This window comes from Tetrao urogallus (genome assembly GCF_951394365.1).
Source record: "Tetrao urogallus genome assembly, chromosome: 18".
In the NCBI taxonomy this organism is placed as follows: Eukaryota; Metazoa; Chordata; class Aves; order Galliformes; family Phasianidae; genus Tetrao; species Tetrao urogallus.
Window position 1 is genome coordinate 3,080,477 of NC_136831.1, and position 26,875 is coordinate 3,107,351.

At 45.9% G+C, this 26,875-nt stretch overlaps 1 protein-coding gene across 1 annotated transcript in view; it reads right to left on the bottom strand.

Annotated features, from left to right (window-relative positions):
• Positions 1–2,095: 2,095 nt before the first annotated feature.
• Positions 2,096–26,875, bottom strand: part of CACNG4 (calcium voltage-gated channel auxiliary subunit gamma 4) — a gene marked incomplete at both ends in the record, with an annotated part of 35,332 nt that continues 10,552 nt past the window's right edge. Inside the window, 3 exons of the mRNA XM_079544127.1 lie at positions 2,096–2,634; positions 3,825–3,965; positions 8,243–8,326. Coding sequence (XP_079400253.1) covers positions 2,096–2,634; positions 3,825–3,965; positions 8,243–8,326 — 764 coding nt within the window. The remainder of the gene's footprint in view (positions 2,635–3,824; positions 3,966–8,242; positions 8,327–26,875) is intronic.

A 26,875-nucleotide genomic window follows, 5' to 3' on the forward strand; every position in this document is an offset into this window, starting at 1 on the left:
TCCGTAGTGTGTTGATACAGAAAGAAGCACGGCGTTTTCTACTTCTTTTCAATAGTTCCCATCACTCCGTTCGTATCAGCTCTCAGAGTTCAGAGGTCTGAAAAAGGATCCCAGCAGAGTTTTAACCTGAATGGAAATTCTTAACAAGCGGGGATGAAGGCTCCAGCCCACCTCCGCTGGATGGTTTGCCAAAATAATGCTTTCCATCATCTGCCGCCATGAGGGCAGAACAGAGCAAGACAGCGACTAGGGGAAGACTTGCGCTTAGGACTGAGCATTGTCTCGGTTCTTGCAAGGAGAGAGGGCCAAGCAGGGCTTAGGTGGGAGGGAGAGGTTTGACTTATTGGGTTGTTAAGGCAGCTCCCCCAGGGCTTTGCTGGAGGACTTGGTTCCACTGGCTGAAAGCCTCGCATCCAAACCACCATTGCGTTGCGATGCTGCGGCCACCACAGGGTGAGTTAAGACTAAGGAGGTTGTAACAGCTTGGCTGAGATCTCTCACTGTCAGCTTCCCAAGTCATGTTCTCTCCTTGTCACCACTTCTCTAGTCTCCAGGTAGGAAAGATTTTCAGGGTGAAAAAGACGGATGTGTTCAAAGCAGCCTACAGGAACTGGATGCTCCTCTCTCATTGCAACTAACTCATTCAAGGGGAACCGGGCACCTCGTTCTCGTATGGCTTGGCTGAATGATCACTAAAAGAGTTGTGAGTACTGTTAAATTAAATTACCTTCAAGTCAGGACCTTGAGATTTGAGAATCCAAGCCTAGGTGTAAAAACAAAAACAGAAATTTAAAAGAAAAAAGAATTCGGACTCTTTTAGAAACATATAGAAGCAAAGGGTGCAGACCAGTCTCCCCCTTAGGAGATGCATAGAGTTTCCTGTGGGCTCTCTGCACATAAGTAGAATCATCAATACAAAATAAATTAAATTAGGCTGAACCATCATTTCCATCTAAAAGCAATTATACCTTGCACCATGCGGCACTTATTCATAATAAAAAGAGTTTAATAAATATCTCATAAATGGTGATTGTTTTTTGTTCCATTTCAAAAAACACGAAGTCGCCATCCGTTCTGTCAACGCTCAGCTCCCATTGCTGCAGGATGTGTTGCTAGTTCAAACGTAACAGCTTCTCATCTTCGTACACGTGTTGCTCAGATATCTTAGTTTCCAGTAGCGTTAGTGTTGCACTTGTGAAGCAGTAAGGAAATGGGGGCTGTGGTCGCAGGCTCAGCCCTGCTCCTCACCCTGGCTGCACGCAGTCCGCAGGGGCCTGCTCCTGGCAGACAGCACTCAGCACCTCGCCGGATCAGGCACTAGGGCTAGTCAGAATGAGAATTCAAGTTTTCTAATTGTTAGGCAAGAAATGATATTTGCAAAGATGCTCAAGTCCCACCTACCTTAGTCCCTCCCTTGCTAGGCGCTGGGCAATGCACCCACCCTGTTCTCCCCACCCGTGCTGCCCGGAGGGGTTGCCTTCCACCCCCAGGTAGGAGACCCCTGGATGCCCCGTCAGGGAGTCTGTAATGTTCAGCACATGAATGATCTACGTGTTCAGTAGCGCAGGTCAGTTTTAGATGGTGTTGTCTTCAAAAATATCTTCTATGTATTTCTTTTTTTTTTTTTTTTCTTTTCTTTTCTTTTTTGGAAGAGGCAAAGCTCACACTGTGTCAAAGGGGAGCGGATCACTGGAGGACTAGTTCGTATCCTTGGGCTTGGTTGTAAATTATAGTTGCCAGTTTGTAGTAAGGGATCTCGATTTAGAAAACAGTTGTACAACAATTCTGCGACCCTTGAAACACACTGGTGGCAAGTCCTTCGCAGCTTCTCCAAGACTTTGTACACATTACAAAAGTGCAGGGACATGAACTACCTTCATCTCGTGACACCAAGAACTGAAAGAAACAAACTCCAAATAGCTTTGAAAAAGCTACAAGCGTGTAACATCTTTATGTTGGTCCATAGGATCCCCACTTGCTGCCTCAATACATGCCACAGTTAAAGAGGTGAGAGGGTATTTTAACATCGCTCCTTCTCTTTCATGACAGGTCTGTTCTGATATTTTTTCCAAAAACCACAGGGAGGGAAGGAACTTCAGACTGGTGTTGTTCTCCTGTTGACCATGTTGACGTGGAGTCCTTCCTTAAATTCCTTCTGAAGGAAGTTGTGGACCTGCAGAAAACTGGCTTCTTGGTCTGCGTTGTAGCTGGCGGCCGTTGTGACCTTCAAGGGCTCTCTGGACAGAGTGTACATGGAAATCTCGTTCATGGGAATGGTGCTTGCTATCTTCATGCCAACCGGGGAAATGTCTCTAGATGGAGAAGGCTCTGTGGATCGAGAACTGGACCTGGACCTCCGCCTCCTGTACCTGTAGCTTGGCATCCTGGCATAAGGAGAACTGGAAGAAGTCTTAAGGAATTCCCTCTTGGTCTTAAACCTCAGCTCTTTGTTCTTCTCGATATAAATGTTCACAGCCAGAACACCTATGGTTTCGGCCACGATAAAAGACAAGGCTCCAAAATAGAAAGACCAACCGTAGTTGTAATGGTTCTTTTTGTCCTCATCTCGCTTATCACTTGGGTCACCTGCGTTGCTTGATATGTAGACAATGATCCCTATGATATTACTTAGTCCTAGAGAGAGAAAAACAGAAGTCAGCTGTCACGTGGCTGGGAAATTAAAAAATTCAAGCCATGTTACCTTTTAGACAAGAATATTTCTAAGACTATGACCAGGAAATTTCATTACATTGCATTTACTCTTAACTATCCAAAGATTTCGTTTGTCCTTGAAAAACAAAGAATAGACCCTGTCGTTTTCATGGTTGCTTGCAAAGATCTTAAAAGATTCAGCAGGATCTGTCCCCATTTCTTCACTGACATGATGGGAAAGAAGTAGCGTATGGGAACTTGCTAATATTGTTAGTAATAAAAATACATTTTGAGCTCAGGGCTATGGCTGTTCACCTTCATCAAGACAAGTTCTCTTCCACCTTGCTGAATTTCCATCTGAATGCAGCATGCTTAATGTGAGCTTCAGGGAAGTCTATTAACAATGTGGATGACTCTCTTGGACGTTTCTAATTTGGAAAGCATACTCACCTAGCATAGGTGAAGTTTTTCTGCTCTCATATAAGAAGAGGAAAAAAGGGCCGGGATGTAAGGGATGCCTGATTCATGCTTCCATTCAGGCGTCTTGTGTTTAGTACATTTTAAGTAGAGCAAAAACTGGATGCTACAAGCATCCTTGCTTCCTGCAATTTCTTTTTCAAGAGAATGATAGTTTCTCAAGAATTTGCATTTTGAAGAGCTTCAAAAACATTTCTTTTTCTTGAGGAATTTGCCCAGTATGAGGTTGGTCATGCCCTCAACCCAGGAAAAGGATAGAGGAAGAGATGTGTCACCCAGTTACTCCATGTGAAAATCAGTCCTAGAAGCAAAGCTTTGCACCCAGCCACAAGGTTCGACCCCACTTGTTTTCCTTGTGCTTGCCTTCATCGGCAACAAAAACAAGATTTCCTGATTTGGATACGAGCAGCTCAGCAGCATAAAGCTGCAGGAGCACATGACACCCACCTGCAATGAAAATGGCTTGAAAGAACTGGGATTCTGGGGAAGAAATTCAGGAAATTGAAGAAGAACTGTGGATGTGATACAGTGTCCTTCTCTCCTAGGTGGGCTGGGAATCACCCCATGGTATTTTTGGCCTGGCCAGGCCATGCTGGGTCTTGCTGGTGGCTTCCCCACCAGATGAAGCTGCACTTATGCATATTTCAATCCAAAAAGGCAGCGCTTCTTAAGGACTCAATTTAAGGAGAACATACCTGCTGCGACAAAGAGAATTCCAGCGCTGAGAATAATGTTGTTTTTGCTGTTGTAAATCCTCCCTGCTCCAACACAGAGCCCTCCCAGCAGCAGCAATATTGTGCTTAGGATGGGGAACACACTGGAGGCACGGACAATGCCTGCAGGGGAGATAGGAAGCAAACACAACAGACAGTAATCATTTCAGATGCCTCCTCAGGTGCTGCTGTGGAGACTGCAAAGTCTCCAAACCCCAAATTTTGCTGCAGTTACCACTGATTCTGCATTTGTGGGCGGGTGTGGGGGAGCCCAGGTGGGTGGCCAATGTAGAAGGGCCACCTTCATTTGAGCAACATCAATCTCTTGAGTTTCCTCCTAGGAAATCTGATGTTTTTGCCTTAATGTGATGCCACCAGAACATTTCTGATGAAGCACGAGGTAAATGACAGCCAGCATCACGCAGCGGGCAGCACTGAAATATTCATGAACTGATGATGAACTGTGCACCGTTTGGGGACAGCCTCACCAGGGGGTCTGCTGCTGTGTGTAAGGTGAGCAAAGCACGGCTCTTGGAGTTTGCAGCATTTGTGTTAGCAGTGAGATAATTACTCTTTTTTTTTTCTTCTTCCCTGTTGAGTATTTAGGACTTTGAAACCTTTCAGGTTTCTAAGGAGGAAATTTTAACAAGTATATCTCAGACGTTTGTGTTTCATTTCCTGACAGCTAAATGGAGTCAGTTAAAATTCTGTGTGCTTCAGCCCGTTCATCAGTATGGGCTATAAAATCCCTGCACGAGGATCTAAGCCACTGATTCTAGCCAGCCTTCAGGCCCTATGGGACATTATGGGGCACGATGGGGCAAGGCAGCAGCTGAAAGTGGAGCAGGCAGCGCTAGTGTCAGGACATGCACAGGGAGATGGGGGACCCCCAGGGCTGCGGGTATGAGGAGGGAAAAGCTGCCAGCAAACAGCATCTGGGGCCATGGGCTGCCGCAGTCCCCCTCGGGTGCCATCTTCCTGGGGACACACACGGTGCTGCTTCTCAAGGAGGAATGGCCAGATGCTGCTGCTGCTGATTTCTCATTTGACTTCTGATGGCGACGGCGTTGCTAATTTAGTGAATTGCTTTCTAACGATTCCCCTGGTGACCGGTGGCAAAACTCCCACAGATTGCAAGAGGGACAGGGCTGGGCATTTAATAACAGCAGTGCTTTTGTGTGTGCTGCAAAGCCCCCGGGAACCCCAGCGACAGGCCTGGGGCTCATTAGGACGGTGCAAACATAAAGCAAAGAGACAGTCCCTGCCTGGGAAGCTTGTGCCCGTATTGATCTGCCACTGTGTGAAAAGGACATCTCCTACCAATCCTGGCAACGCTGCTGCACGTGTTCTTTGCTGAGAGGGAATGTTCTGGCCGGATTTAACCCAGCTCAGTTGGGTGCTTTCCTGTTTAGAATGAGTTTTGCAGTAATTGGCAAACCCAAGGAGTGAGGGTGTCAGGTCACCGATGGATGCATGCTGAGTGCTGAGAGTGCATTCTCTTGTGCTGGGTGCATCCCCATGTGTGGTCAGAGGTAGAGGTGCTCTGACTTTTGGGTCAGTTTTTGGGATTGGTTATCAGAAAAAGACTCTGTGCTCATGGACACAGAAGCACCTCAAATCACTCCCTATTCATACCCCAACAAAAGGCAGCATAGGATTGAAATTTGCTGTGGCCACGCTATCTGCTTATTTTTTCCTATACTTCATCTTCAAGCTGTTTATAACAATTTGATAATGACTGTAGCCTACTCCAGAGAACGTGCTTTAGCTGTGGGTTGGACCGGGGGATCTCCACAGGTCCCTCCAACCACTACAGTTCTGTGATTTCAAAGGACTTCTCTAAACTGCTTCGGTGACAGTATGAGAAGAGACTTGACAGACGTGCCGTGCACACGGAGTGGGTTGTATCACATCTAGTAAAAAGCCCCAGAGGTAATTTTTCTCTATTAGTTAATTAATGTGAAGAGAAACAAAACATACCGTGTTCTCTTGGGTACGATGGCTACTTTCAGCTCTGGAATTTAAAAGGAATACTCATAGGTACCATGTAGAATTTACGTATGTCTCCCAATACTGGTAATAAAATGACAGCAGATCAAAAAACATTAAGGGAATCTGGGCTTTGCTCTCTCCCCTGCTTTCTCCTTGTTTACCATCCTGTCCGTTCGCATCGGCCGTGCTCTGTGCACTGACACCTCAGGGAAGCATTGCATGGGCTGTGCCGTCAGCCACGAGGCTGTGCTTGGCCCCACGCTGCCTTCCTGCTGCAAGCAGCCACAGGAGCTGAGCAGGAGGGCTTACAGATTCCTTGCACGTGTTTGCAGTCACTGCAGCTGCTGCTCCTCTGGTTTTGCAGGGAGCAGACTGGGTGAAAGACTGCAGAAGGGGTGAAATCCGGACTGCTGCTCCTACTCATGCCCTGGACTGAAGTTCCCTAAGATTAGGCATTTTTTTCACTGATTTCAATAGGATTTTGAACTGGGATGCTCTGCTGGTGCTATTTTGTTCACATTTATCTGAAGTCTAGGCCAGGTTGGTATCTGCAGGGCAGGCTGAGAGCCCATGTGCTGCTCTCCCAGGAGCACAGGATGCACACAAGGTTGGGTCAATGCCTTCATCTGAGCACAGCGTGGATGGGAACTGTGCTTTTCCCTTTGCCTCCCTGAGACAAAAATTAGGGCTGTCCCCAGCCAAGGTCTTGTGCCCAAGAACGGCTGCAGGTCCTGATGGCTGATGTGGGGACAAGAGCTTGCAAAGGTGTTGCAGAGGGGGCAGAAGTGGGAAGGAGGGTCTCATGCCTCTTGTGAGCAGGATGCAAACATCCTTGTTTCTGTGCCAAGTTAGACGAGATCTGTCTCTCATTAGATGATATATACATTTACATATAAGCTCATTTATTCTTGATTTAGGTACATAACCTTCCAGTAATTTCTAAATCATCTGCGTACATTTCATTTGAAGTGGCAGTTTTCCTTCCTGGTGTTAAAGCAGAGGTTCCTGCTATCCGTGCAGAGCTCAGACCTGATGGAGCAGTGGCTGCATCCCAGTGTTGCAGGAGGTACCAAGGGTTGGGCCAACTTGCTTTTAAGGTCTGTACTTAGTGACTCTTGAAAGCAGCTTTTAGGATCATCAGTTGCAGTACGCTTACAAACAATTTACCCATCTCCTGTCTTACAGAGCGGCTGTAACTGTTTTTCCCATCCCTTCCTCCAAATAAAAATGACATAATGCACTTTTATCAAGGTGCTGCTTAATTCATCTTTCCTTTAAAGTCCTTTTCCTAATGATGTTTCTTTCCTAAAGCTGACTTGGCATCAATTTGACATTAGTTCCAAGGCTTTGTATGAAAGATAAATGCAGTCGCGCTCACACTCTGCAAGCCTGCCTTTGCCCAAGCACTGCAATCACGTCACCCCAGCATCATGACTGATCTAAATTGACAAGAGGAAAGATGAAAAAAGATCTGGGTTTTCTGGTAAGCACACTTTTCAAAAAGCCCTATTTTTCCTCCTTCTTGTCTTAGTAAACAGAAGTTGTTTCCCAGAAGTGAGCAGAAGGACAGAGTTGTTCTCTAAACGGTGTTTCAGATAATTAATAGCGGTGTAATTGAGGAGCATTTTGCCTCGCTGGATGTCTCAGCCAGCAGCCACGCTCATTGCTCCCTGAAGCTTTCCCAACACCTTGTGTACTGCAGTTTCTTTCTCTTGCAAAAGGCATTGCTTTCAGCTTTGCTGGGCAGCTCTTTTGCACAAGAGAAGCATCAAGGTAACACAGCTAAGGGGAGGGGAAATCTAACTCAGATTTTGCAGGATTCATGAAGTTTCACACCCAGGTTTCAAGATGTTATATCTACCGAGAGAGCCACGGTCAGGAGGAAGGCAGAACGAGTGCCATTATTTCAAGCACTGTGTCAGTGGATGGAAGTACTTCTGTGCGGGCTTTCACACCGGCACAGAGCATCAGCGACCAGCTGCCGTGCAGGGAAATTGCAGCCCACATTCCTGCTGAGATTTTGCTGTTATCTGCAGGAATTTCAGCTTCCTTTCTAAGCTGCAGCAATTTCATTGCATGGGAGGTGGTTTGGAGCAGCTGCAAAGGATGAGGCTTGCATAAGGGCTGTGTTTAAGTGACAGGAAAAGCTTCCTCATGGGCAGGAAGTCACTCCTCAGATTGCTTTTGCTACAGGAACCAACTAAATGCTCTCTCTGTAAAACATCCTTTCCAATCTGGGAATGCTGTTGTTTCCATTTAGAATGTTTCCATGTAATTTTTAAGAGAATGGGAACCGAAATGGTGTGAGTTCCATGCGTGGAGGAAATCCTTAAAATAGTGATCCCTGAGGACTGGGCTCTTGCAATGAATAGTGCCTCTCTTTGGCTCTATTTGGCTTTCCAACTTACGGAGAAGGTATTCCGAGCTGTCATGGTCGTAGTCATTGTCTTCAGGGAAGTGGTTGATTCGGAAGCAGTGTCCTTTGTAGATTCCTAAATGAAAACAAAGCAAACAACACATATTCAAGAGAAGCAGATAAAAGTCCCTCTGTCAGCTCTGCTTTATTCCTCTTCCCTCTTTCTATAGAGTACTCTACTTGTGCAACTAATTTGCCACCGATGTTTCATGCCATCAAGAAACCATCTCTTAGGTTATGAATTTGGAGCAGGTTGACCAGAAGCTCAGCAGCAGGAAAGGACAGCCAGGATTTCCCTGTTATTCTCTTAACTCGGCCACTAGTATCCTTGAGTTTTTTAATCTCTCTATGCTTTATTTTCTCAATGCTGTTCTTGTCTTTGTAGGATACCAAGTCTGCGAAGCTGCTTTTTCTTCCTAGCATAGCTGTCCCTGTGGGTCCCTGCCCCACAGCATGAGTTACACAGCAAGACTGGGCACCGGAGCCATGCTCATCCCCGTGAGCTGCTGCTTTCCTTATCAGAGCTGCTGGATGTTGAACTGTCGGCTGGCTCTTCAATTGGAAAACATGTCCATAAATCTCCTCCTGCTGCGACTTCAACCCGCACGTCCCCCTCTGAAGGTTGGTTCAGTTTTTAATGGCACATTTGCTCAGCTAACTGGTAGCCCGTGCAGGAAGCCAGGCTGTGAGCACGTACTCCTGAGGCCCACAGGAACAATGCCAGTTTGGATGGGTGAACAAGGCAGAGCGTTCAGCACTTTGTCCACCTGCATAAAGGTTTGCTTTATAAAAAGTGTTTTAGCTTACTTTCTATGATTACACAGAATCTGCAGCCGGTCTCAGCCTGGGTGCTGTGCCTGCTGCTGCAGGAGCTGCATGGGGAGGTCTGTCTGAGAGCTTCCTGCAGCAGCGTGGCCCTGAGGTGTGATCCTGCCTTGCTGCTTTCATTATTCATTAAGCAGCGCTTTGGTGCTCAGGAGCATCCATCACCCCGGGGGAGTTATCTTCTGCGCTGGAGTTTTGGTACTTACAGCTCTAGCTGGCAGAAGGATTTAAAAACCATCACTTAATACGACTTTAACAGAAGCACAGCTGCAGTCTGTAGGATATAACCGTGGATTTATTTCGCTACCTATTACCAATGATTACAAAGATCTCAAAAGAATTACTAATCCCCGGGATTTCAATTGCACCCTCTGAGTGTCAACTGCAGGTTTGCTACTACAGTGTATTTAATTCTTCCAGCAAATGATAGATCTGCTCTAATTGTGGGAACGGCTCTGGCTTTCCCTGTACAGCGTTTCAGGGGCTGTGAAGAACACAGCAGAGCTTCTGGTGCAGAAGGCAGTGCCATGCCAGTGCTGACCCACTGAGCACATTCCCTTGTGTCCCCCTGCCCCAAATTTGGGGCTGCATGTACCCCAGCAAGCCCAGATTTTAAAGATCCCGCTGTTTGTTTTTATGGCAGCTCACACAAGGAAACCTCTCCCAGGATAACAGAGCCTCTGAGATGGGATGGGTATTTCTACGAGCCTTTTCACTATAATAGGCAAAATTAGAGGAAATACATTCAGAGTATGATTTATTTTCCTTCCTGTGCAAGAAGAATAAATAGAAAATAGTCCTCTCATGCTAGTATCCTGTGGAAATAGGCCTTTCAATGGCACTCTGCTTCTGTGCATATAGGTTGGGCTCCTGGGCAGGCTGCAGGTATCTCTTCAATAAGTTGTAATTCAGTTGATTGAATTTATCTGGAGTTGGTAGAAAAGCAGAAGTTTCACAGGGAACAGAACTCTCACAGTTGCTCCTTATGAAGCTCCATTGCCTGGGCATGGGCAGCAGCCCAAACAAATGTCCTGCTTCCAGAAATTCAATTAAGAGACACAAAGTCTGCAAAACCAAATTCCCCAAGCCTCTGGTGTCTGCAGTGCTGATGGATTGTGGGAGGGTTTCAGCCTCCGTAAAATGGCTGTATGTTATTAAAGTTTGGAATGAAATGGGCCCCTTAGCAGAACTTTCTCCTGCAGTGAGGCCATGGAGCCATCCCTTCCACTGCAGGGCTGAAATGTGCCAGCAGGACAGGGGGGGTTGGGATTAACAGTGTTTGGCTTTCTCCTGGGTTGTGGCTTTGACCCTCTGTCCTTTATACCCTGAGCCTCTCCCACCAGGACTAGCAGAGGTAGAAAAAGATAATCTGTCCTAAGCAGAAAATTCTAGAAGAGCTTGAGAATTCCTTTTCATTTGCAGTTTTTAGGGATATGGAGGTTGGTCATTCTGACCAGCCACAGCACATGGCTGTGAAACTTGGATCTGTATCAATGCCTGGGAATACAAAACATTCCTCCCAATACTTTTGCTATAGTTGGGATCATGGATATTGGTTCAGGGTTCTCTCTAGTGTCTGTAATACTTGATAGCTAATGACAGCAACAAACTGGATAATTTTTTTCCATAATCCTAATAGGTGTCATGTAACTCAGTGACAGCTCATTGAATCCTCAGTGAGGCTTGAAGTTGCTATCAAGAGCTCTGATGATCTACAGGGCGTGGAGGACTCTTTACATCCCTAGAGCATCAAAAACATAGTTTTACCAGGATATGTAAGAATACATATTCTGTATTTTTTTCATAATGATGGGCTTTGAAACTCAGATTTGGAACAAACTCAAAGTAGCCAGGCTGGAAGCTGTTGAAGCAGTGGTTGGTATTTAAAGCACAACATCAGTCATACTTGTACTTAAACACAACGATACAAACGCCCTCCTTCCCTCGAGATCCGGCAGCGTACCCAGTTCCATGTCCTAACAGGTAAAGCAACGCAAAAGAACAACAGCCGTGAAACAGAAGCAGCAGAAAAAGGAAATGGCTCAATTAAATCCAGCAACAACCATTCTGCAGTGCCTACCCAAAGTAGGAACTCCTGGAAGCTCTTCTCGAGGACTTTGTAGGGCATGTCTCGAAGAAATGCATAGAATCACGGAATTATTAAGGTTGGTAAAGACCCTGCGACATCCTAAAGCCCAACCCCAGCCCACCCCCATGCCACTGCCCACATCTCTGTGGTTCTGGAACACCTCCAGGGATGGGAACTTCCCCACCTCCTGGGCAGCTGTGCCAGTGCCATTTTCCACACCAAGATGCGATGTGGAAGGGAGAATTTTTGTTTGCATGAGTGCAGGAATACAATCTCTTACATCCTTTGGAAGGGAAGATGGAATATTTAACTCATAACTCTGTATCCACTAGAGAGAGATAAATAAACTGCAACCACTGCCTAACAGATATTAAAATATTGAGAAGCACTTCTGTATACCTCTTGAGAGTAAGATAAAACATCCCACCGAGACGCTGTAAGTATTACGCCTTTCTCCAAATGATTACTGATATGTTTAAATGATGCTTTTATAAATACAAACATTATAATGCATTTTTTTCTCCTCATAAGAACTTCATTCTGAATATAGAGCCAAGACTCAGGATCTGGGCTAATGATGAGGAAGAGGCAAATTTTCTGAAGTGCTGCTGATGTAAGAATGTTTTTTTCCCTTGGTTGCTGCATACTTAGCTGGCATTTAAAAACTGAGAGTTGTTTCTGACTCGGCTTCACTCTGTGTTCAAGGGCTTCTTCCATAGGATTAGCACTTCTCAACCCCACTAAGTGTTCAGATACCTATAATTAGAGTGTGATGTACTCAGATAATATGATAAGGGGGTAAGCATAGGACCTAATCAAGATTAAGCTTTGTTCTGGGCTTTGGGATCTCAAGTTCATTGAGTTTTCAGCAGTAAATCAAAGTAGTCATCTTAACTTATGACAGCATGCTGCTTTTCCTTGCTCTTCCTCACATACTCCTTCAATAACACAGCCTGTACTGTTGCAGAAGTGTTCAGTGGGGCTATATTTTTGGATCACTGAGAACAATAATGCTGTAGGAGGCAAGGTCTGACCAACCTTGTTGTTTCTTTTAACACTGGATGCATCCTGTGATCACATAACTGCTGGTCATTCCATCAGCCATTGGTTTCAGTCTACCATTTCCCATGGTTTGTCAGTGACAACATTCCCTGGTGCCCTGGAAGTATTTGCACAGATGAGCTCTGGAAGACAGAGCACCTTACGTCTGACAGCATTTGCCCAAGCTGTACTTCTGTTCCCCATCCCTCCCCCATAATTTAGAGAATCACACAGCAATGTCTTTCCAAAGCATACTGCTCCGTTGTCATTTAAAATAGGTTTCCACCATGCAAGATGCTAGCAGCTTTGCAGCAGAGGACCTTGTCTGCAGGGTACTTCTGTCAATAGCAATTTCCATCTCCCTGCTCTGAGCACGAGCTTTCGGGAGGCAATATCTGATAGCAGTGGGAGACACATGAGGATAAATGGGGCTAGCTGCTGCCTCCTTCTCCATCAGCAGCTTCTGCAGAGCTGGTGCTTGGTTAACTATTTCATCTACCAGCCGTCTCACCCACCCTGTTGGTAAGACTGCAGTAAAACAGCAGTTTGGGGACTTATTTGTGCTGGCTTCCTTGTGAGACACCAGGCATTTGCTGCCTCCTTGGGTCAAACTCTCCTGCCAACACGCCACATTCCTGTAGGTCTTGAGCAGCTACAGATACCCAGAGCACACCCACGCACACTATTAATAGAGTAAAGCAGAGTTTTCTCCTTAGGGAGGGTCTGTCGATGGAATGAGCGCTATGAATGTCAGCTGCAGAAGTGGTCGCATGGCTGCACCAATTACCTGCAGGCAGGTAGGGACAGCGAGCAGCTGCCCAGCATCACACGGAGCAGCTGACTTCTTTCTGGCAAACTGAGGTCTTCAGGGATGGTTTGAAGACGTGTAAGGAAATGACTTACAAGATCTTCTGACAGCACGTGTTCCCAGAAGCAGGGGATATAAGCTGCAAGGAGCTGACTGCGCATTAAAGGGAGGGCAGTTGGCAGGGAACCACTTCAGTTCTGGAGCAAACCATTAGCCTGATTTACTGCAACACTGGGATGTTGGAATGTTTAGCTGACAAGCATTCTGAACGTATCAGCACAGAGCAGGCTGATTGAGACCATCCCAGCCCTCTGCCAGCCATGCAGAGTGGGGATTTGTAACAGAAGGTGCCTGAACACAGCGTCCATCCGAGCAACACCACGTGGGACTGGGTTTCCTTAATGGTACAGCTTTGCTCCGTCTTTGACCAACGTGGAGATCCTCTATTTATAGGGAGTGGAGTGCTGGGACTGCCAGGAGAGCACAAAAACAGTTCAGAGCTTTTTTTTCCTTAGGAAGATTTCTCTGCTGACAACTCCTGAAATCTTTTGCAGTGCTTGTTTGAGCAGTAGTGAGCAGAGGAGAGCCGGCATGCCAAAAAATGTTCCCCTCTGCAAAATTTACAGCACAGCATCTCTCTCTGTGCTGCGTTCATTTCTTTGATTTTCTACCAGTGCAACCCCACTGCCTCACTGGACTGACACACAACAGCAAACGCAGCCATTGATTTGACCTTCTCATCATTCCTCTTGTAAAATTACTGCTGCAGGGAGGAGTGGGTGAGGCATCTCCTTTGGCTTTCAAAGGAGGTGATGGTCAAATAGAGGCTGCTGTGGGCCTGCCCTCTCCACGCTGGCCACGGGGGACAGAATTAGATTTTTTCCCTGTAAATTCGCATGTTCTCTGTTCATTTGTCCAGAGCTTGATGATTTATCTCATGCTGTTTGCTGACAGTTTCACAGGTTTGTCCTTAAGTCACTTGAGCAAGCAGGCTCCTATGAGCCTGTGCCAGAGGATGCTTAATGCTGTCGCTGCAGAAGAAATCATGAAGTATTGATGCAGGTCGTGTGCAAAACACACCCCAAGTGAATTTGCTACCCCATACCGCTGCCTTCACTGCCAAGGGGGATGGAGCCAGCGGAGGAAAAAGCCCTGGGAGGTTAAACACTCATTTACTGGGCGTCTGCCTTTGGCCATGACAACATCCCAGTGAGGCTGGAAACTTGAAGTATAGGTTGTTTTTGAGCCAGATGCTGGCTGACACCTCCTGAGTCCTGACAGTCAGGGAGATTTTTGTCCATTTGACAGCTTGTATTTTTGTTTCCTCCTGAAGATGAGTTTGATGAGGAGCAGTGTTTGTACTTGGGGTTAGTGTCATGTTTTTGCCATGGTAGGTCTTGCTTCCAGAAAATGCTCAGTATCTAAGAAGATGGATAAATACTGTATTTCTTGTTGTGGGGAGCTGAACAGCTAACTTTTAAGGAGTGGAGATGAAGGGCCAGATTCTGATGCCAGTGTTATATATATATATTCACCTTGTAACAGCGATATTCAAATCCTTTTGTTTGCTCCCACTCTAACAAAACGAAAATTATTTTAAAACATTGAAATGTATGAAATTTGCCCCACTTTCTTCCTTAGGAGCTGTCAGCTCCAACAAACCCTTTGGGTTCTTCTTTTGATCTATTTTCAATTGTTTGGTGGGCAAAGTAAAACTTCTCCTCCAGGCTCTTCCTTTTTAACTTCCTGCTGTGACATGAAGGCTCCCTCCTGTCCCCCCGTGCTGCCTGCAGACCCTCTGCTGCTCACTGCTTCCCATCCCTCCCCTTGCTGCCATAGGAATAACTACCAGCTGCTCTTGCTGCCTGCTCCATCTTGCTCTTCTTTCAAGTTTAGGATGGCAATGCACCATCCTGGTGTGTGCTTTCTCATGCAATGGTCTCAAAACGCAATGGACACGTAGGAGAGCACACTTCACTTGGGCTGGGAAGACATCTGTTGGTGAGTGATCCCTTCTGGTTACGGCACAAACAATAGTGCTCACTGAGCAAATACTGACATGCTGCAATCCAGCTTGTGATGCACTGGTCATTGCTGTGTACTATCTGGCAAAACAGCTCCAGGTTCTGGGTTGCCTACATGAGAAAGCACCCAGGGAAGAGCTTACAGAGGCTTGGTTTCATTCATGAAGGCATACACAGCCTCAGCAGCCAACCTTCTGTCTTCAGCTAGGCAAGTATCAAAGAAGTTGTGGATTTGTACGCCACAATACAAAATGAACAAATGCAGAAATGATGCTTTGCCAAAGACTGCTTTAAAATTCTACGACGGCCTTTTGTTCCCTTATAAGATTTTATCAGGGACCTTGAGTGATATTAGGAAATCTGTGGCAACGAAACTCATTTCCCGAAGATTCACCTCACCTGCACATCTGGGAGCTAATAAAACACAGCACAGAGTCTGGCTGCTGTCCTTTGAATTCTCTTCAGTCATTACAGAACTGCTGCCAAAAGTACTAAGCGTCCTTGTGCTACCACAATGAATACCAATGGTATCAGGGAAATGTAGGGCAGCAGCAAAGTAGATAAGATTTGATTGTATGTTACACATTATTTTGCGCTACCTCATTTCCATTTTCTTCGAGAACCCCTCTCATAAACCAGTATTTTGGCCACAGAAGTTATGACAGAGGTTATTCAGCAATGCTTCTGTTCCTTTCCCCAGCTGCCTTTTCTCAGCCAGGCTGCAGATGAAATAGCGCACTGCATTCTTCCACCCCAGCAGTCCCTCCGTGCAATGCTGAAAACCATCTTGTAACCATTTTCAATTTCTTCCTTATTAACTATATCCATTTGTGCAGTTCTCTTGGCTGGCAAGTTTGGGGGGAAATTTTGTATGGTTCTGTGACTTATGTGTCTTATTACGTTGCCCCTTTTCATGGACCTTATTGAGGGAATGCATTTGTGGCTTTTTTTTTTGTAGGAAGAATCACTGGCGCTTTCTGCCCAGATGTTTTGTGTTTTGTAAGTCATCTGCATAGGAAAAGAGGGGCAATTCCTCAGCCTGGGTACGAACAGTGCTGGCTATGCTGCTTGAGGAACTTTTTGCAGTCAGAGCTAACTTAGCCCTGCCACAGTAAGTGTTCCCATGCCTGGCTCGGTCCCAAAAGACTGTCAACGTTTCTGGTTGTCGTGGGGTTGTTAACTCACTTTTCTGTCTGCTTTTCTATCAGACAACGGCCCCACTTTCTGCGCTCTGCCTTCACACCTCGTCTCATCCTGCGTCTCACGCAGCACTCCTTTATCTCAGCAGCACAGAAACTTGTCTCACCACTCATCTCCATCCTTTGCTTCGCTGTCACTTTGCCAAGGCTGGTTTTGGGTGGCTCTGCAATCATTCTGTTAAAATCATTGGGAGGTTGAATGGAAACCTCCACTCATTTTCTACTTTCTACCTTGGCTAAAATTGGTCTAACATGCCAGGAGCTGGTGTTGGGTGAGCAACTTCACCCAGCATGAATTCTAACTGCTAAGAATTCAACCTCCAGCAACTTTCCTGCTGTTTATCACATTCTGGTCCAAAATGCCTTGAATTAAAGAGGTACTTGGTAAACAGTTGGCACAGTGCATCAGAGAGGCCGACCTGTTACTGTAACTACACAGTGGCCATCGTACCTCCAACACCTCAGACAGCAGTGGGAAATAAAATGTGCTGTCCTGTATGCTAGCTAGGATTCAAATACATCTTGATTTGGGCCAAAACTCACATTTCTCCCCAACGTTCTTGACTCTGGCATACATTCACTGGTATGAAATTTGCTCATTCAGGCAGATTCTTGCCAGTCTATCAATCATTACAAGAAGGCTGAAATGCCAAATTTTACCGGATGCAATTTTGAGGACAGATAGTCATTTTGTCTGATGAAGCGTTCATATGCTGCAAAATGACAAATCGTGTTTATTTTCACATTGTCAAACTGTGCTCTTTTTCCTGTGTTGGCACAAATGGAATCAAGTTTCCCTAAAGGCATAGTTTGGTTTTTATCCATCTGGTTTCCCTTACTACAGTAAGTCATCAGTTCTCCCTCATTAACATGGTGATCAACCAGGACTTGATGGTTTCACCTCTTGCAATCACAGATGTCTATGAAGCCTCTATCATGGCTCATCACTACCTGGGGGAAGAATTTAAGGAAACAGACTTTCACATCTCTTCAAAGTCCCTGGTGAGTTTATAATTTGAGACACAGACAAGGTCACATCTAGGGAATAAACTCTGCTGTGGAGCAGATGAAGTATGGCCAGTACATGCATGGCGCTTTGTCCCCTATATCTTCTACCACCTCAACTGTGTACATCTGCTGCCTTGAGCTGTTGTCTTCTCATTCTCAGTTTGTGTGTTAGATCCCCTTTAGCATTAGAATCATAGAAGCATTAAGGTTGGAAAAGACCTCTAAGATCACCAAGTCCAACCATCCACCTACCACAAATAATGCCCACTAAACCACGTCCTCAAATACCACTTCTACACGTTTCTTCTGCAGTTGCCAAACAGCAGTCTAAAATTTAAGAAAGTCTGGGGTAAGGATGCATCTGACATTGTCTTCTGTGATGGGCAAAACCTCCACATCTAGTCAATAGGAAAACAGTATTGATGCTCCTCATGATATCTCTTCATGTAGCAGAAGCTCACAAGTCCTCGCGTAATTACTTCTCAGCACACAATGAATTATTGTCTGCTCTAATAGCAGTGACGTCGAAAACTGAACTCTTTAATTTTTTTTGGCTTTTCTCTGCTCAGCTCCGTGGGAGCCAGTTATTCGCATACTGCAATGGTTTTCATGGAAATAAAAAAGAGAGAGGGTTACGTTGGAAAGTAGTGACAAAGGAGCTCATTAGTTTACTGATAAGAAACACGCAGAATATCTGGACACTCCTGAATCAGGTAATCATTCCATGTCTCTTCACTCCATTGTGATTTATCATAAGATGATGGCATTTGGAAAAACAATTGGATATTGAAGAAGCAATAGGGAAATTTCTGTCCATAAATCATTTTAATTGAAGGCAATGCTTGCAGTATGCCTGCCTTCATAATGCTATGACCTTGAGTTGGATCTGCATTCATTCTGGAGCATGTCTTCCTCATTTCTATGCCAGCTTGTTGAGTTATACATAGAAGCAAAGCCTCTAGAGATTGATCATGCACAATCAGTGATGCGGGACTGAAACAAGGCAGATGATGACAACAGGGAATCTAAAGGTTAGGAAAAAGGAGTGTATCTGCCAGGCCCTGCTGATGGCTGGGATTGGGAAGCTCAAGGCAAAGGTTTCAAAACCATCTGCACGAGGTATTAGTGGAAAAGAGAATCCTGTAAGGAGCACGAGGCTGCTCACAGCCTTAGTGGAGAGTGCATCCCTGGAGCAGCCTCATGCAGGGAATGGGGTGGGCTGGTCAGGCAAGGCTTGGGGGGAAAGGCAGGGGAAAAGTAAAGGGAGCATGGAAGAATGGAGGAAGGAAAGAGAGCTGAGGAGGAGGGTGGTGGTGTGTGGCTGGAGGCAAAGAGAGGCTTAGGAGGAGAGTGGGAGCTTGGCAGATTGGTGGTGCCTGCGGAGGTGGCGACCAGATGGCAACCTGGGTCTTCCCTGAGCCCCCCCAGCCCGTGCCTGCCTCCCTGTGTGCCTCCCTGTGGGCACCCCCAGCAGTCGGCACTCACACTGCTGCCAGGAGGTGTGGGCACGAGGGAATTCACAGCCTGGAATTTATAATTCCTGGGACTGATTTACTTACAGTTAACGAATGACCCAATAAATAAAAATGTAGATGGCTACCAAATAGGTCTGTTTAAATAAGCAGAAGCTGAAGGGATTTCTTTTGGATCTTGCACCTGGAACTTTCTGTTTCCTAATGCAAGCGAAACAGTGACAAATAAAAATGAGACTGTAAAAGTAGCATGACCTCCTTAAGCTTTAATTATTCATCAGAACTCTTTTCTTCTCTGCTGAGATTGAGCAACACATTTAAGCAGGTTTCTCCCAGGTTTGCAGAAGATGTAGCTTCCATGTTACACTGGCTAATAAATGCCACTAAGCACAATGGCCCAACAGTATTTGTGGGAAAAAAGCATTTGGGAAAATGTGTTCAATGAATCAGAAGTGCCTTCATCTAGTCAGTCTTGAAAAGCAAAGCGTATCATGCAAAATTACAATGCACTAAAGCACAAATGCATGAATATTTTATTGCTGAGAATTCCGAGTTCACGTTCTTCCCTCTTTCAGTACTTCAGACTGCATTTTACTATGCAGTGTTTTTCCTGATTCAGGGAAGAACACTGCTGGGGATAGCTCTGGGCAACCCAATCTGGGACTTTAAATAATGCATCTGAGAGTCCCAGCCCTTATCAGCATCAGGCATGTCTCCCACTGTAATGCTGGAATTTCTCCTTTCTTTCTGCTCTCCTAGGGTGACGTGGAAGTGCCCAGGAAGGTGCCCAGCTAGGAGAAGAAAACCGAGGAATCTTCCTTTTGCTCTAAAGTATTAACAACAGGCAGGTGAGCTGTGTGCATGGCTCCGTCACAGCCCTCCCTCTTTGCTCCTCCTTCTCTCCAACACCTTCAAAGTATGGAAGGACCACTGGGGTGGGGTGGGATGGGACATGCTCATGGCCAGGAGCTTTGGCTGAGCCCTCTGTAAGTTGTAGGGCTGTTTGTTAATTAGCCTTGAATACCTAAGTATTGTGCCTGTGAGGATTAGAGCCTGCCCTTTTATAACAGCATCCTGGGGACTGTTTCCTCCTGAGTTTTGAAAGCCGGACAGGCCCAGCTTGTCACCAACTCGGTGATCCTTCCCGAGAGGTATGCAGCAGCTCTGCCTGCCTGGGAGCCCTGCCACGCTCAGGGTGAGATTCACAGCTCCTCTCCTCTTCAGACACCCACCTGCAGTGATGCAGGGCAGAGCCATGCAGAATCCACATGGCTTTTTGGGGTCCCCATGCTGAGCCCCCCAGCAGCTCACATCCCCCTCCCCGCAGCCGTGCTGGCAGACAGGGGCAGGCAGCCCAAGGGCAGCTTTCCAACACCCGCGTCGCTTAACGGGGCCGCATTCTGGTTTTTACTCACGCTTTACAACTCAGTGATACGCTGCCAATGTATTTTTGCCAAGGAGACAAAAATATGTCTCCTCTTCCCACTCCCGCATCCTGCGAGGAATCTCGGTTGTGTGCAAAGAGACGTATACGTGTGTGTATTTGGGGGGGTAAATGGAGTTTCTCATAATTTACTCTCCCATTGAAAGTCTGCCTTCTAGCTAAGGAAGAACTGCTTTTCTCCATGTGTAAATTTGGATAGAAGGGCCTTACTTTGTGCTAAGCAGCAATGGCAGCATGTGCATTGGGAGACTGAAGCTTCTGCTTTCCATCAGCAAATCCTTTATCAGCTCTGTGTTCCGGAGTCTCCTTTCCAGGATGGAGGCATGAGAGTTTATAAATAATTTGGGGCTTTCTGGGCTGAAGAGCTCTATATTAGCAAAGTGGTCTAATAATGGACAAAGACGAGAGGCATAATACTTCTAACGTGAGCATAGCTCGAATCTCCCCAAGGCCCAAAGAGATTCCAGGTATTTAACATGTTAACTTAAATCAGCTTTTGGTTAAACAGGGCTCTCCCACACAGCCATGGTTTTGGATTCTGGCTATGCTCTCTGCGTGGTTTGGGTACTTTAAAAGCACTTGGTAAGGAGGGGGGGGGGGGCTGGAGCCTTTTTCTATGCTTCAAGGCAACTTTGCAAACTTCACGCTTTTCCTGCATTTCTTTTTCCTCCTTCCCCTCCCTTTTCCCCCAAACCTTGCATGACTTCAAGGCATCAAATGTTAATGAAAGTTTGCCAGGCTTCGAGGTCTGTGAAATGGAAGTTAAAAATTCTGCGCTATAGGATGGCTCTAAAAATACTCGGTGTGTCGAAATATCGGCTCCAGCAGCTCCCTGCACGCAGCGCTGCGGATGCATCAGCCCTCTCACTCCTCAATAAGCTCTCAGAGCGTTGTCCTGGTGATTATAGATCACTGATGATCCACAGAGTGAATTCACCAGGCTACAGGCCAGCAAAGCTTCCTTGAAGGCAAAGATGTGATGCTTAGCTCTAAAACAGTGCCCCAAGACAGCAGCACGCCAAGTGACTCCCAGAGTGACAGCCATCCTCAGGGTGGGCTGAACCTGAAACACCAGCCCTAAGGTTTTGCAAGGCCAGATGCCATCCCACTCATGGTTTGGCTCTTTGCTGTCCATTACTGTGCAGGGGGCTGGGTTTGTTAGCTGGGTTTCTACTTTCCACACATGGCAAGACCTAAATCCTTCTGGGATCTGCTCCTAAGCTCTCCTGAGCAGAGGAGCCATGCTATGAAGATGTGAGAGCTGCATGCCTAGGATGATCAGAGCTCACATATCTTGCTTACAGGAGAATCTCCCTCTGGAGGAGTAATGCTGTTGACTTTAGAGAGTCATGGTTAGTGGGCATGGCGGGGATGGGTGGATGAACTAGATGATCTTACTGCTCTTTTCCAACCTTAATGATTTTATGATTCCATGACTTCTGAGGGCACATTGGAGACCCCACCCCCCCCTTGGATATTAGAGCGTTCCTTTCTGTATCACATAAACATCTCCATGCCCTGTGCAGGAGTGGCTGTGAAGAACTGACCCGCAGGTTGGGCCAGGTCAGGTCTTGTGCCAAACCCTGAGATCTATGGTAACATTTCAAGGAATAACCCCTCTTCCTTTAAGGATTATGAAATAAATGCGTGCATATTGAATGAATTCAATCTGCTGGTATGAACTGAGCTTTTGGAAAGCTTAAAGGTGTAGGTTTGTGTGCATTAATTGTGTGAGCTAAAGCACAAAAGGAAAATGCTTTTTCATCCTTATGAGCTCCTGTAAATGGTATTGCATTCTTAGGAGAGCAAACATAATGTAAAAAAAAAATAATTAATAATTTAAACCTTGCAGGAGAAGTTGCAGGAGCTATGGGAACCTCTGAAATGATAAATGTATGAATTTATTCCCCTGCCACTGTGGGATTTTAAATTAGTTTCACTTTTCTTTTATTTCTCCTTGTTGACAAGTTGAGCTGTGTTGCTATCTACTGAGAATGTTTCCAGATAAGAAAATCTTGAAGGTCAAAAATTCTATTCTTAGTTATTCTCGTCTAATCTTCTTGTGTTGGTGACAATGTGCAGTGATCTCATGTCGCCATGGGTACCTGAATCATGCCTGTCTAGCAGCTTCCCCTTGCTGTTGCAACTAAACAAAAAAAAAAAAAAAAAAAGAGATGTTTAAGGAAAATGTCATGCCTGGTGCAAGTGGACTGGAAGAAATGCTTTTCTTGAAGCAAACCAGCGATTCCACATACTTCACCCATACACAATTTGGGGTGATTAATTAATTTGTGCTCAGCTGTGCCCAGTGAGAATTTTGCCGCAAATGCTCCAAAACGCAGACTGAGTTCCATGTGTTAACAGTGAGAGCTGTAATGCCTGTGAGTAGATTGAAATGGCCACATTTCAGATGGGTTGCTTTGTCCCATGGCAGCCTGGACGAGCAATCCCAGATGCAGATGTAAAAGGACCAGCAGCAGGAAACCAGAGAAGAGCTGCAATCCAGATTAAGGAGGAAAAGTGAGAGCAGCATCTGCCCACTGATCCCAGCAGGGGCACAGCAGGGAAGCACAGAAGCACAGTGACATTCATGTTTAAAAAAAAAAAAAAAGGCAGCCTTAATCTTATGTTTGCCCATGTTTCTGCAGGTTCAGTTCAGTGCTCTTACACCTGCTGGATGCAGCTTTCATTGTTTTGTAGCATCTAAAGGAAAGAAAACGAAGAGGAAGCAAAGTGCATGGGCCTTGGTTGTGACAGGGCTGCAGCTCTTTGGGTGTTAGCTTATCTGTGTGCTGCAGCAGGAAGGGTTTGGGATTTGTTAAATCACTGTTTGAGTCTGCATGGATGGGTCAGGCACAGGAAAGACTTGGAGCAACAGCTTTTAAAGGGTGACAACATGTTTGTGGATAAAGACTTGTGCCTTTCTCTTATCAGTGGGAAGGACCGAAGTCTAAATTCAGGTCTTTGTGCTAGAAGTCCTTATGCAATCTTACTTTAAAGGGGGAAAAAACTACACGGAAAAAATAGCATACTCTCCAAGAAGAGGGATCAAGCAGTGCAGTGCATTTCTCTTGATAGCAGGATTTGCTTTTCACTAAAACTTTTGTGACTCCAGTGGTGTGCATCAGCCAGGTAGAGCAAGGGCCTCAGCTGGAGGGTTTGGAGCTGTGGTTTCTGGGAGCAGATCTGTGCGGTGGATATCATCAGATAAACCAGCTTGTGCGCGCTGCCTTGCTGTGCTCCAGGGCTGTCCTTGCACTTCGCTGTTGTACAATCAATATTCAGAATATAATCCTTTCTTTTACAGAATCAGGGGGCTTTAATTCAGCCCTGGAATAAATGGGCAGCTAACAATGGGAGAAGCACAGCTTGGGTGCTGCTTTAGTTAATTAAAAAGAGTAGAATCGGGGGCCGAACTTGGCATAGTGTTTCAGTGACTGGCTTCAGAAGCAGGGAAGAAAAAGGCTCACTTAGCTCGCTGCATCCAGCTCTTCAAATGCAAATTAACCTGTCAACATCTGCACGCAGCCACTCCGGACAGCTGCAGAAGGAGCTCCCAGCACCCAGAGGAAGGGCTGGAAATGTTTCGTTGCAAACAGCTATTTTCTAGAATAATTTCTAGTAAATAAGAATACATTCGAAGTGGTAAACTGAGCATCTGCTACATGCAACGAATGGAGGACAGCATGTGAAAAGAAACATATGTCAAGTATGCACTTCAGATGCATTGACTGCTTGCTTCCAAAACAGAGCGAGCTTAACCATATTTGCAGCAAACATGGAGTAAAAATTACTGCTGCAGCAAAAAGAAGAATCTCAAGTTACTGCAGAATTTTCCCTGAGTGAAAGAGTTCACTGCATTTCAGCCACTGCTGGGCACCTTTCTGTTAGACACAGCAGGAACACTGAGCAGGGACAGCTTTTGTTTAGAGCAAACAACATCCCCTTGCCCATACGTTTAGAAACCCAGCAAACCCAGTTTGCTGGAGACAGGGCTGGAGACAAATCACACCACATTTGGCACGTAGAAGGCATTAAAACACCTCTGTGCTTTTTTAAAGCCTCTGATATGGCAGAGGAGACCAATATCCCTACTCCATCTGCTTCAGTGCAGCAGGAGTGGAGCTGCATGGCAGACAGGGCCGTGCTGGTGGAGCAGTGTCTGCAACACACCATGACCTAAGGCAATGGCATTTCTGCAGTTCCTTGAGCCCCTTATCCTCCCACAAAATCTGCTCTGACTTAAGCAAAGCTCTTGTTTGCAAAACAAGTACAGGGTGAGGCCCCTTCAGCAGGCAAGAGAAGGAAAGACTGGTTTTCTGCTTTGAAATGTGCAACTCTTCTTTATGGAGCAGCACACAGGGAGATTTTGCTGTCTCTCAGTGTAAAGGCCACAGGGCAGCTGTGCTCAGATTGCTGCTACCTCCTTCTAGCAGCGCATCCCCATCAAACCCGGGATTCAGGCATTGCTTTCAGTCCTGCAGCCCTGTTCTCAGGGTGCTGCCATTTCCTCTTAAGAGGGATAGAAACCAGAATGGAAACAAACCACAAGCAGCTTCTGCAGATACCACCTTGCTACGATAATATGGTATAATTGATCAGGAGTCTGAAATCCCACCTTCATAAACGCCTGCACAAGATAGCTTGTGCTGACACTTCACTCATCCGTGGGTTTTCAGCCTGAATCAGAGCTGAGGAAATGATAAAGGCATTTGCCTGCATTGACAGCACTGGTCTTCATCCCAGTCAGCTCAGTGTAACACTGCATCCTATGAAAGAACCAAGGGATGGGCAGAAGAGATGGAAGAAAAATGCCTCTGGAAATTTTGGCACGCCTGCTGCTCCAGGGAGAATTTCAGGAGGCACAAGCACTGCGGGCCCATTAGCAGCACTTCCACCTATCTCTTGGGTTTCGCTTCAGTATTTCTCCCAGTAAATCCCAGGAGCTAGAATTACAGAAATGAAGCCTCATTGGATGGCCATGGCCTGGTGCAGAGCAGAGACGTTGATTCCCTGGGCTCACAAGCATCATGGTGGGTAAACTATTGAGGAGGAACTCCAAAAATTCAATTTCCATCATGCCCCTGGCCTTGCCTTGACATCTTCATTGCTCTGCAGCTAAATAAATACACTCGAGGGATAGCGTAATAGCAATGTAAAACAGTGAATGCTATAGAACAGGGCTACCTAATGGTTAATTTAGAAAAGAACATATCATTAAAAACGTATGAAGGTGGCTACATATTGGTGCAGTATAAATATTTAAAGGGATGCCTCTCGTGAGGGCAGCATTCCAAGCTACACCTAAAAGAAAGCGTGTGAAGGAAAATTAAAAGAATATTTCACCATTCAGACTTGTTTATCTGCCTTTGAAAGGCAGTTTCAGCCCAGCTACTGAACATTAGTATGGGAAAGGATATCAGACGAAACTCATTTTTGTTGTAATTCTACCAAAGTCAGCAGAGTTAAACTGGAGATGTTTTTTCTGGCCTTTTAAATAGAGTGTAATTTTCTCCATGGATAGTTATTAAATGCTATTGAGAGAGATTGCTGCTGCTGCTGCTGTTGGAAAGGCTTTCTGGAGAGGTCACTCTGTCCCATGTGAATAACACCGGTGACAAATCAGGAGGTTTGCAGTTGTTACAACGTGAAGAGTCCCTGTGGGTTTCAACCCACGGCACAGCCCTGCCTGGCCCAAAGCTGAGAGTGTATCTGCTGGGAGTAGGGCTCTTCCAGCTTGACATCCTGCAGTAATGTTGCCCATAGAAATTGCTTGAAGCATTGGAGGGAGTACCGCCAAGGACAGACACACGGATGTTCGGTCAGCCTCCACAGGAGGGCCTATTTTCTAAGTATGCATTCTGAGCCTCACCTGCTGCATGTTCCCGTTCTGGGGCTGGTTAGGCTTGCATCCCTTTCACCGGCTGACCAATAAAGGCATTCCCCATGCTTAATTTGGAATCTAGAACCTACTGCATGTCTTCAAGACGTGACGGACATTTTCAGGGTACCTAAGCCCCAGACCAAAAATGTTCTGATTTTTTGGCACAGAAGTACCGTCTGAGATTACTGTCTGGGAAGGCAGCCTTGCTGTGAGCAGTTTTCAAAAGGAATCCAAGGGTCTCAAGAGGACTGCATTGCCCCTCGTGTGGAGCACTGAGCCAGGGACCCAAGCTGCGTGGAAGAGCAGCACAGCATCCATCCTCCTACAAGGCTGTGGAAGCAGCTCCCCACCCAGCACACATATTTCCAGAGCAGCTCTTTGAAGGCACCTGGGTTTTCCTTTTGCCCACATGGGGAGCTCAGCTGTCTGCCTGGAAGATGTCAGGAGCTCAAGTTTTAGGCAGTGCAGCACTGAACTAAGGGCCTTGCATCAACCAAGGTAATAAATCTTGGCTAACCACTGGGGCCAAGCTCAGGGTATTATTTAACCATTTTACAAAAAGCTTAACGAGAAAGACTCTTGGGATGAGAACAGGGGAACAGATGAGACCTCATAATTTATGTATGTATTAACTTCCCACCGGTAAAATTAAAATGCAAAATAGCATCTCTAAACAAAATAGTTAAGCTCCATCCCTTGAGACAGTTAAAAAATTAAAGGGCGAAGCATAAAGCAGAGGATCTATTCTTACACTTGTAGCACTTTGGGCTAGATTGTAGGTATTTTCTCCATCTCTTGCAGCTACAATGCTGAACTCCAAGAAGGGATTTG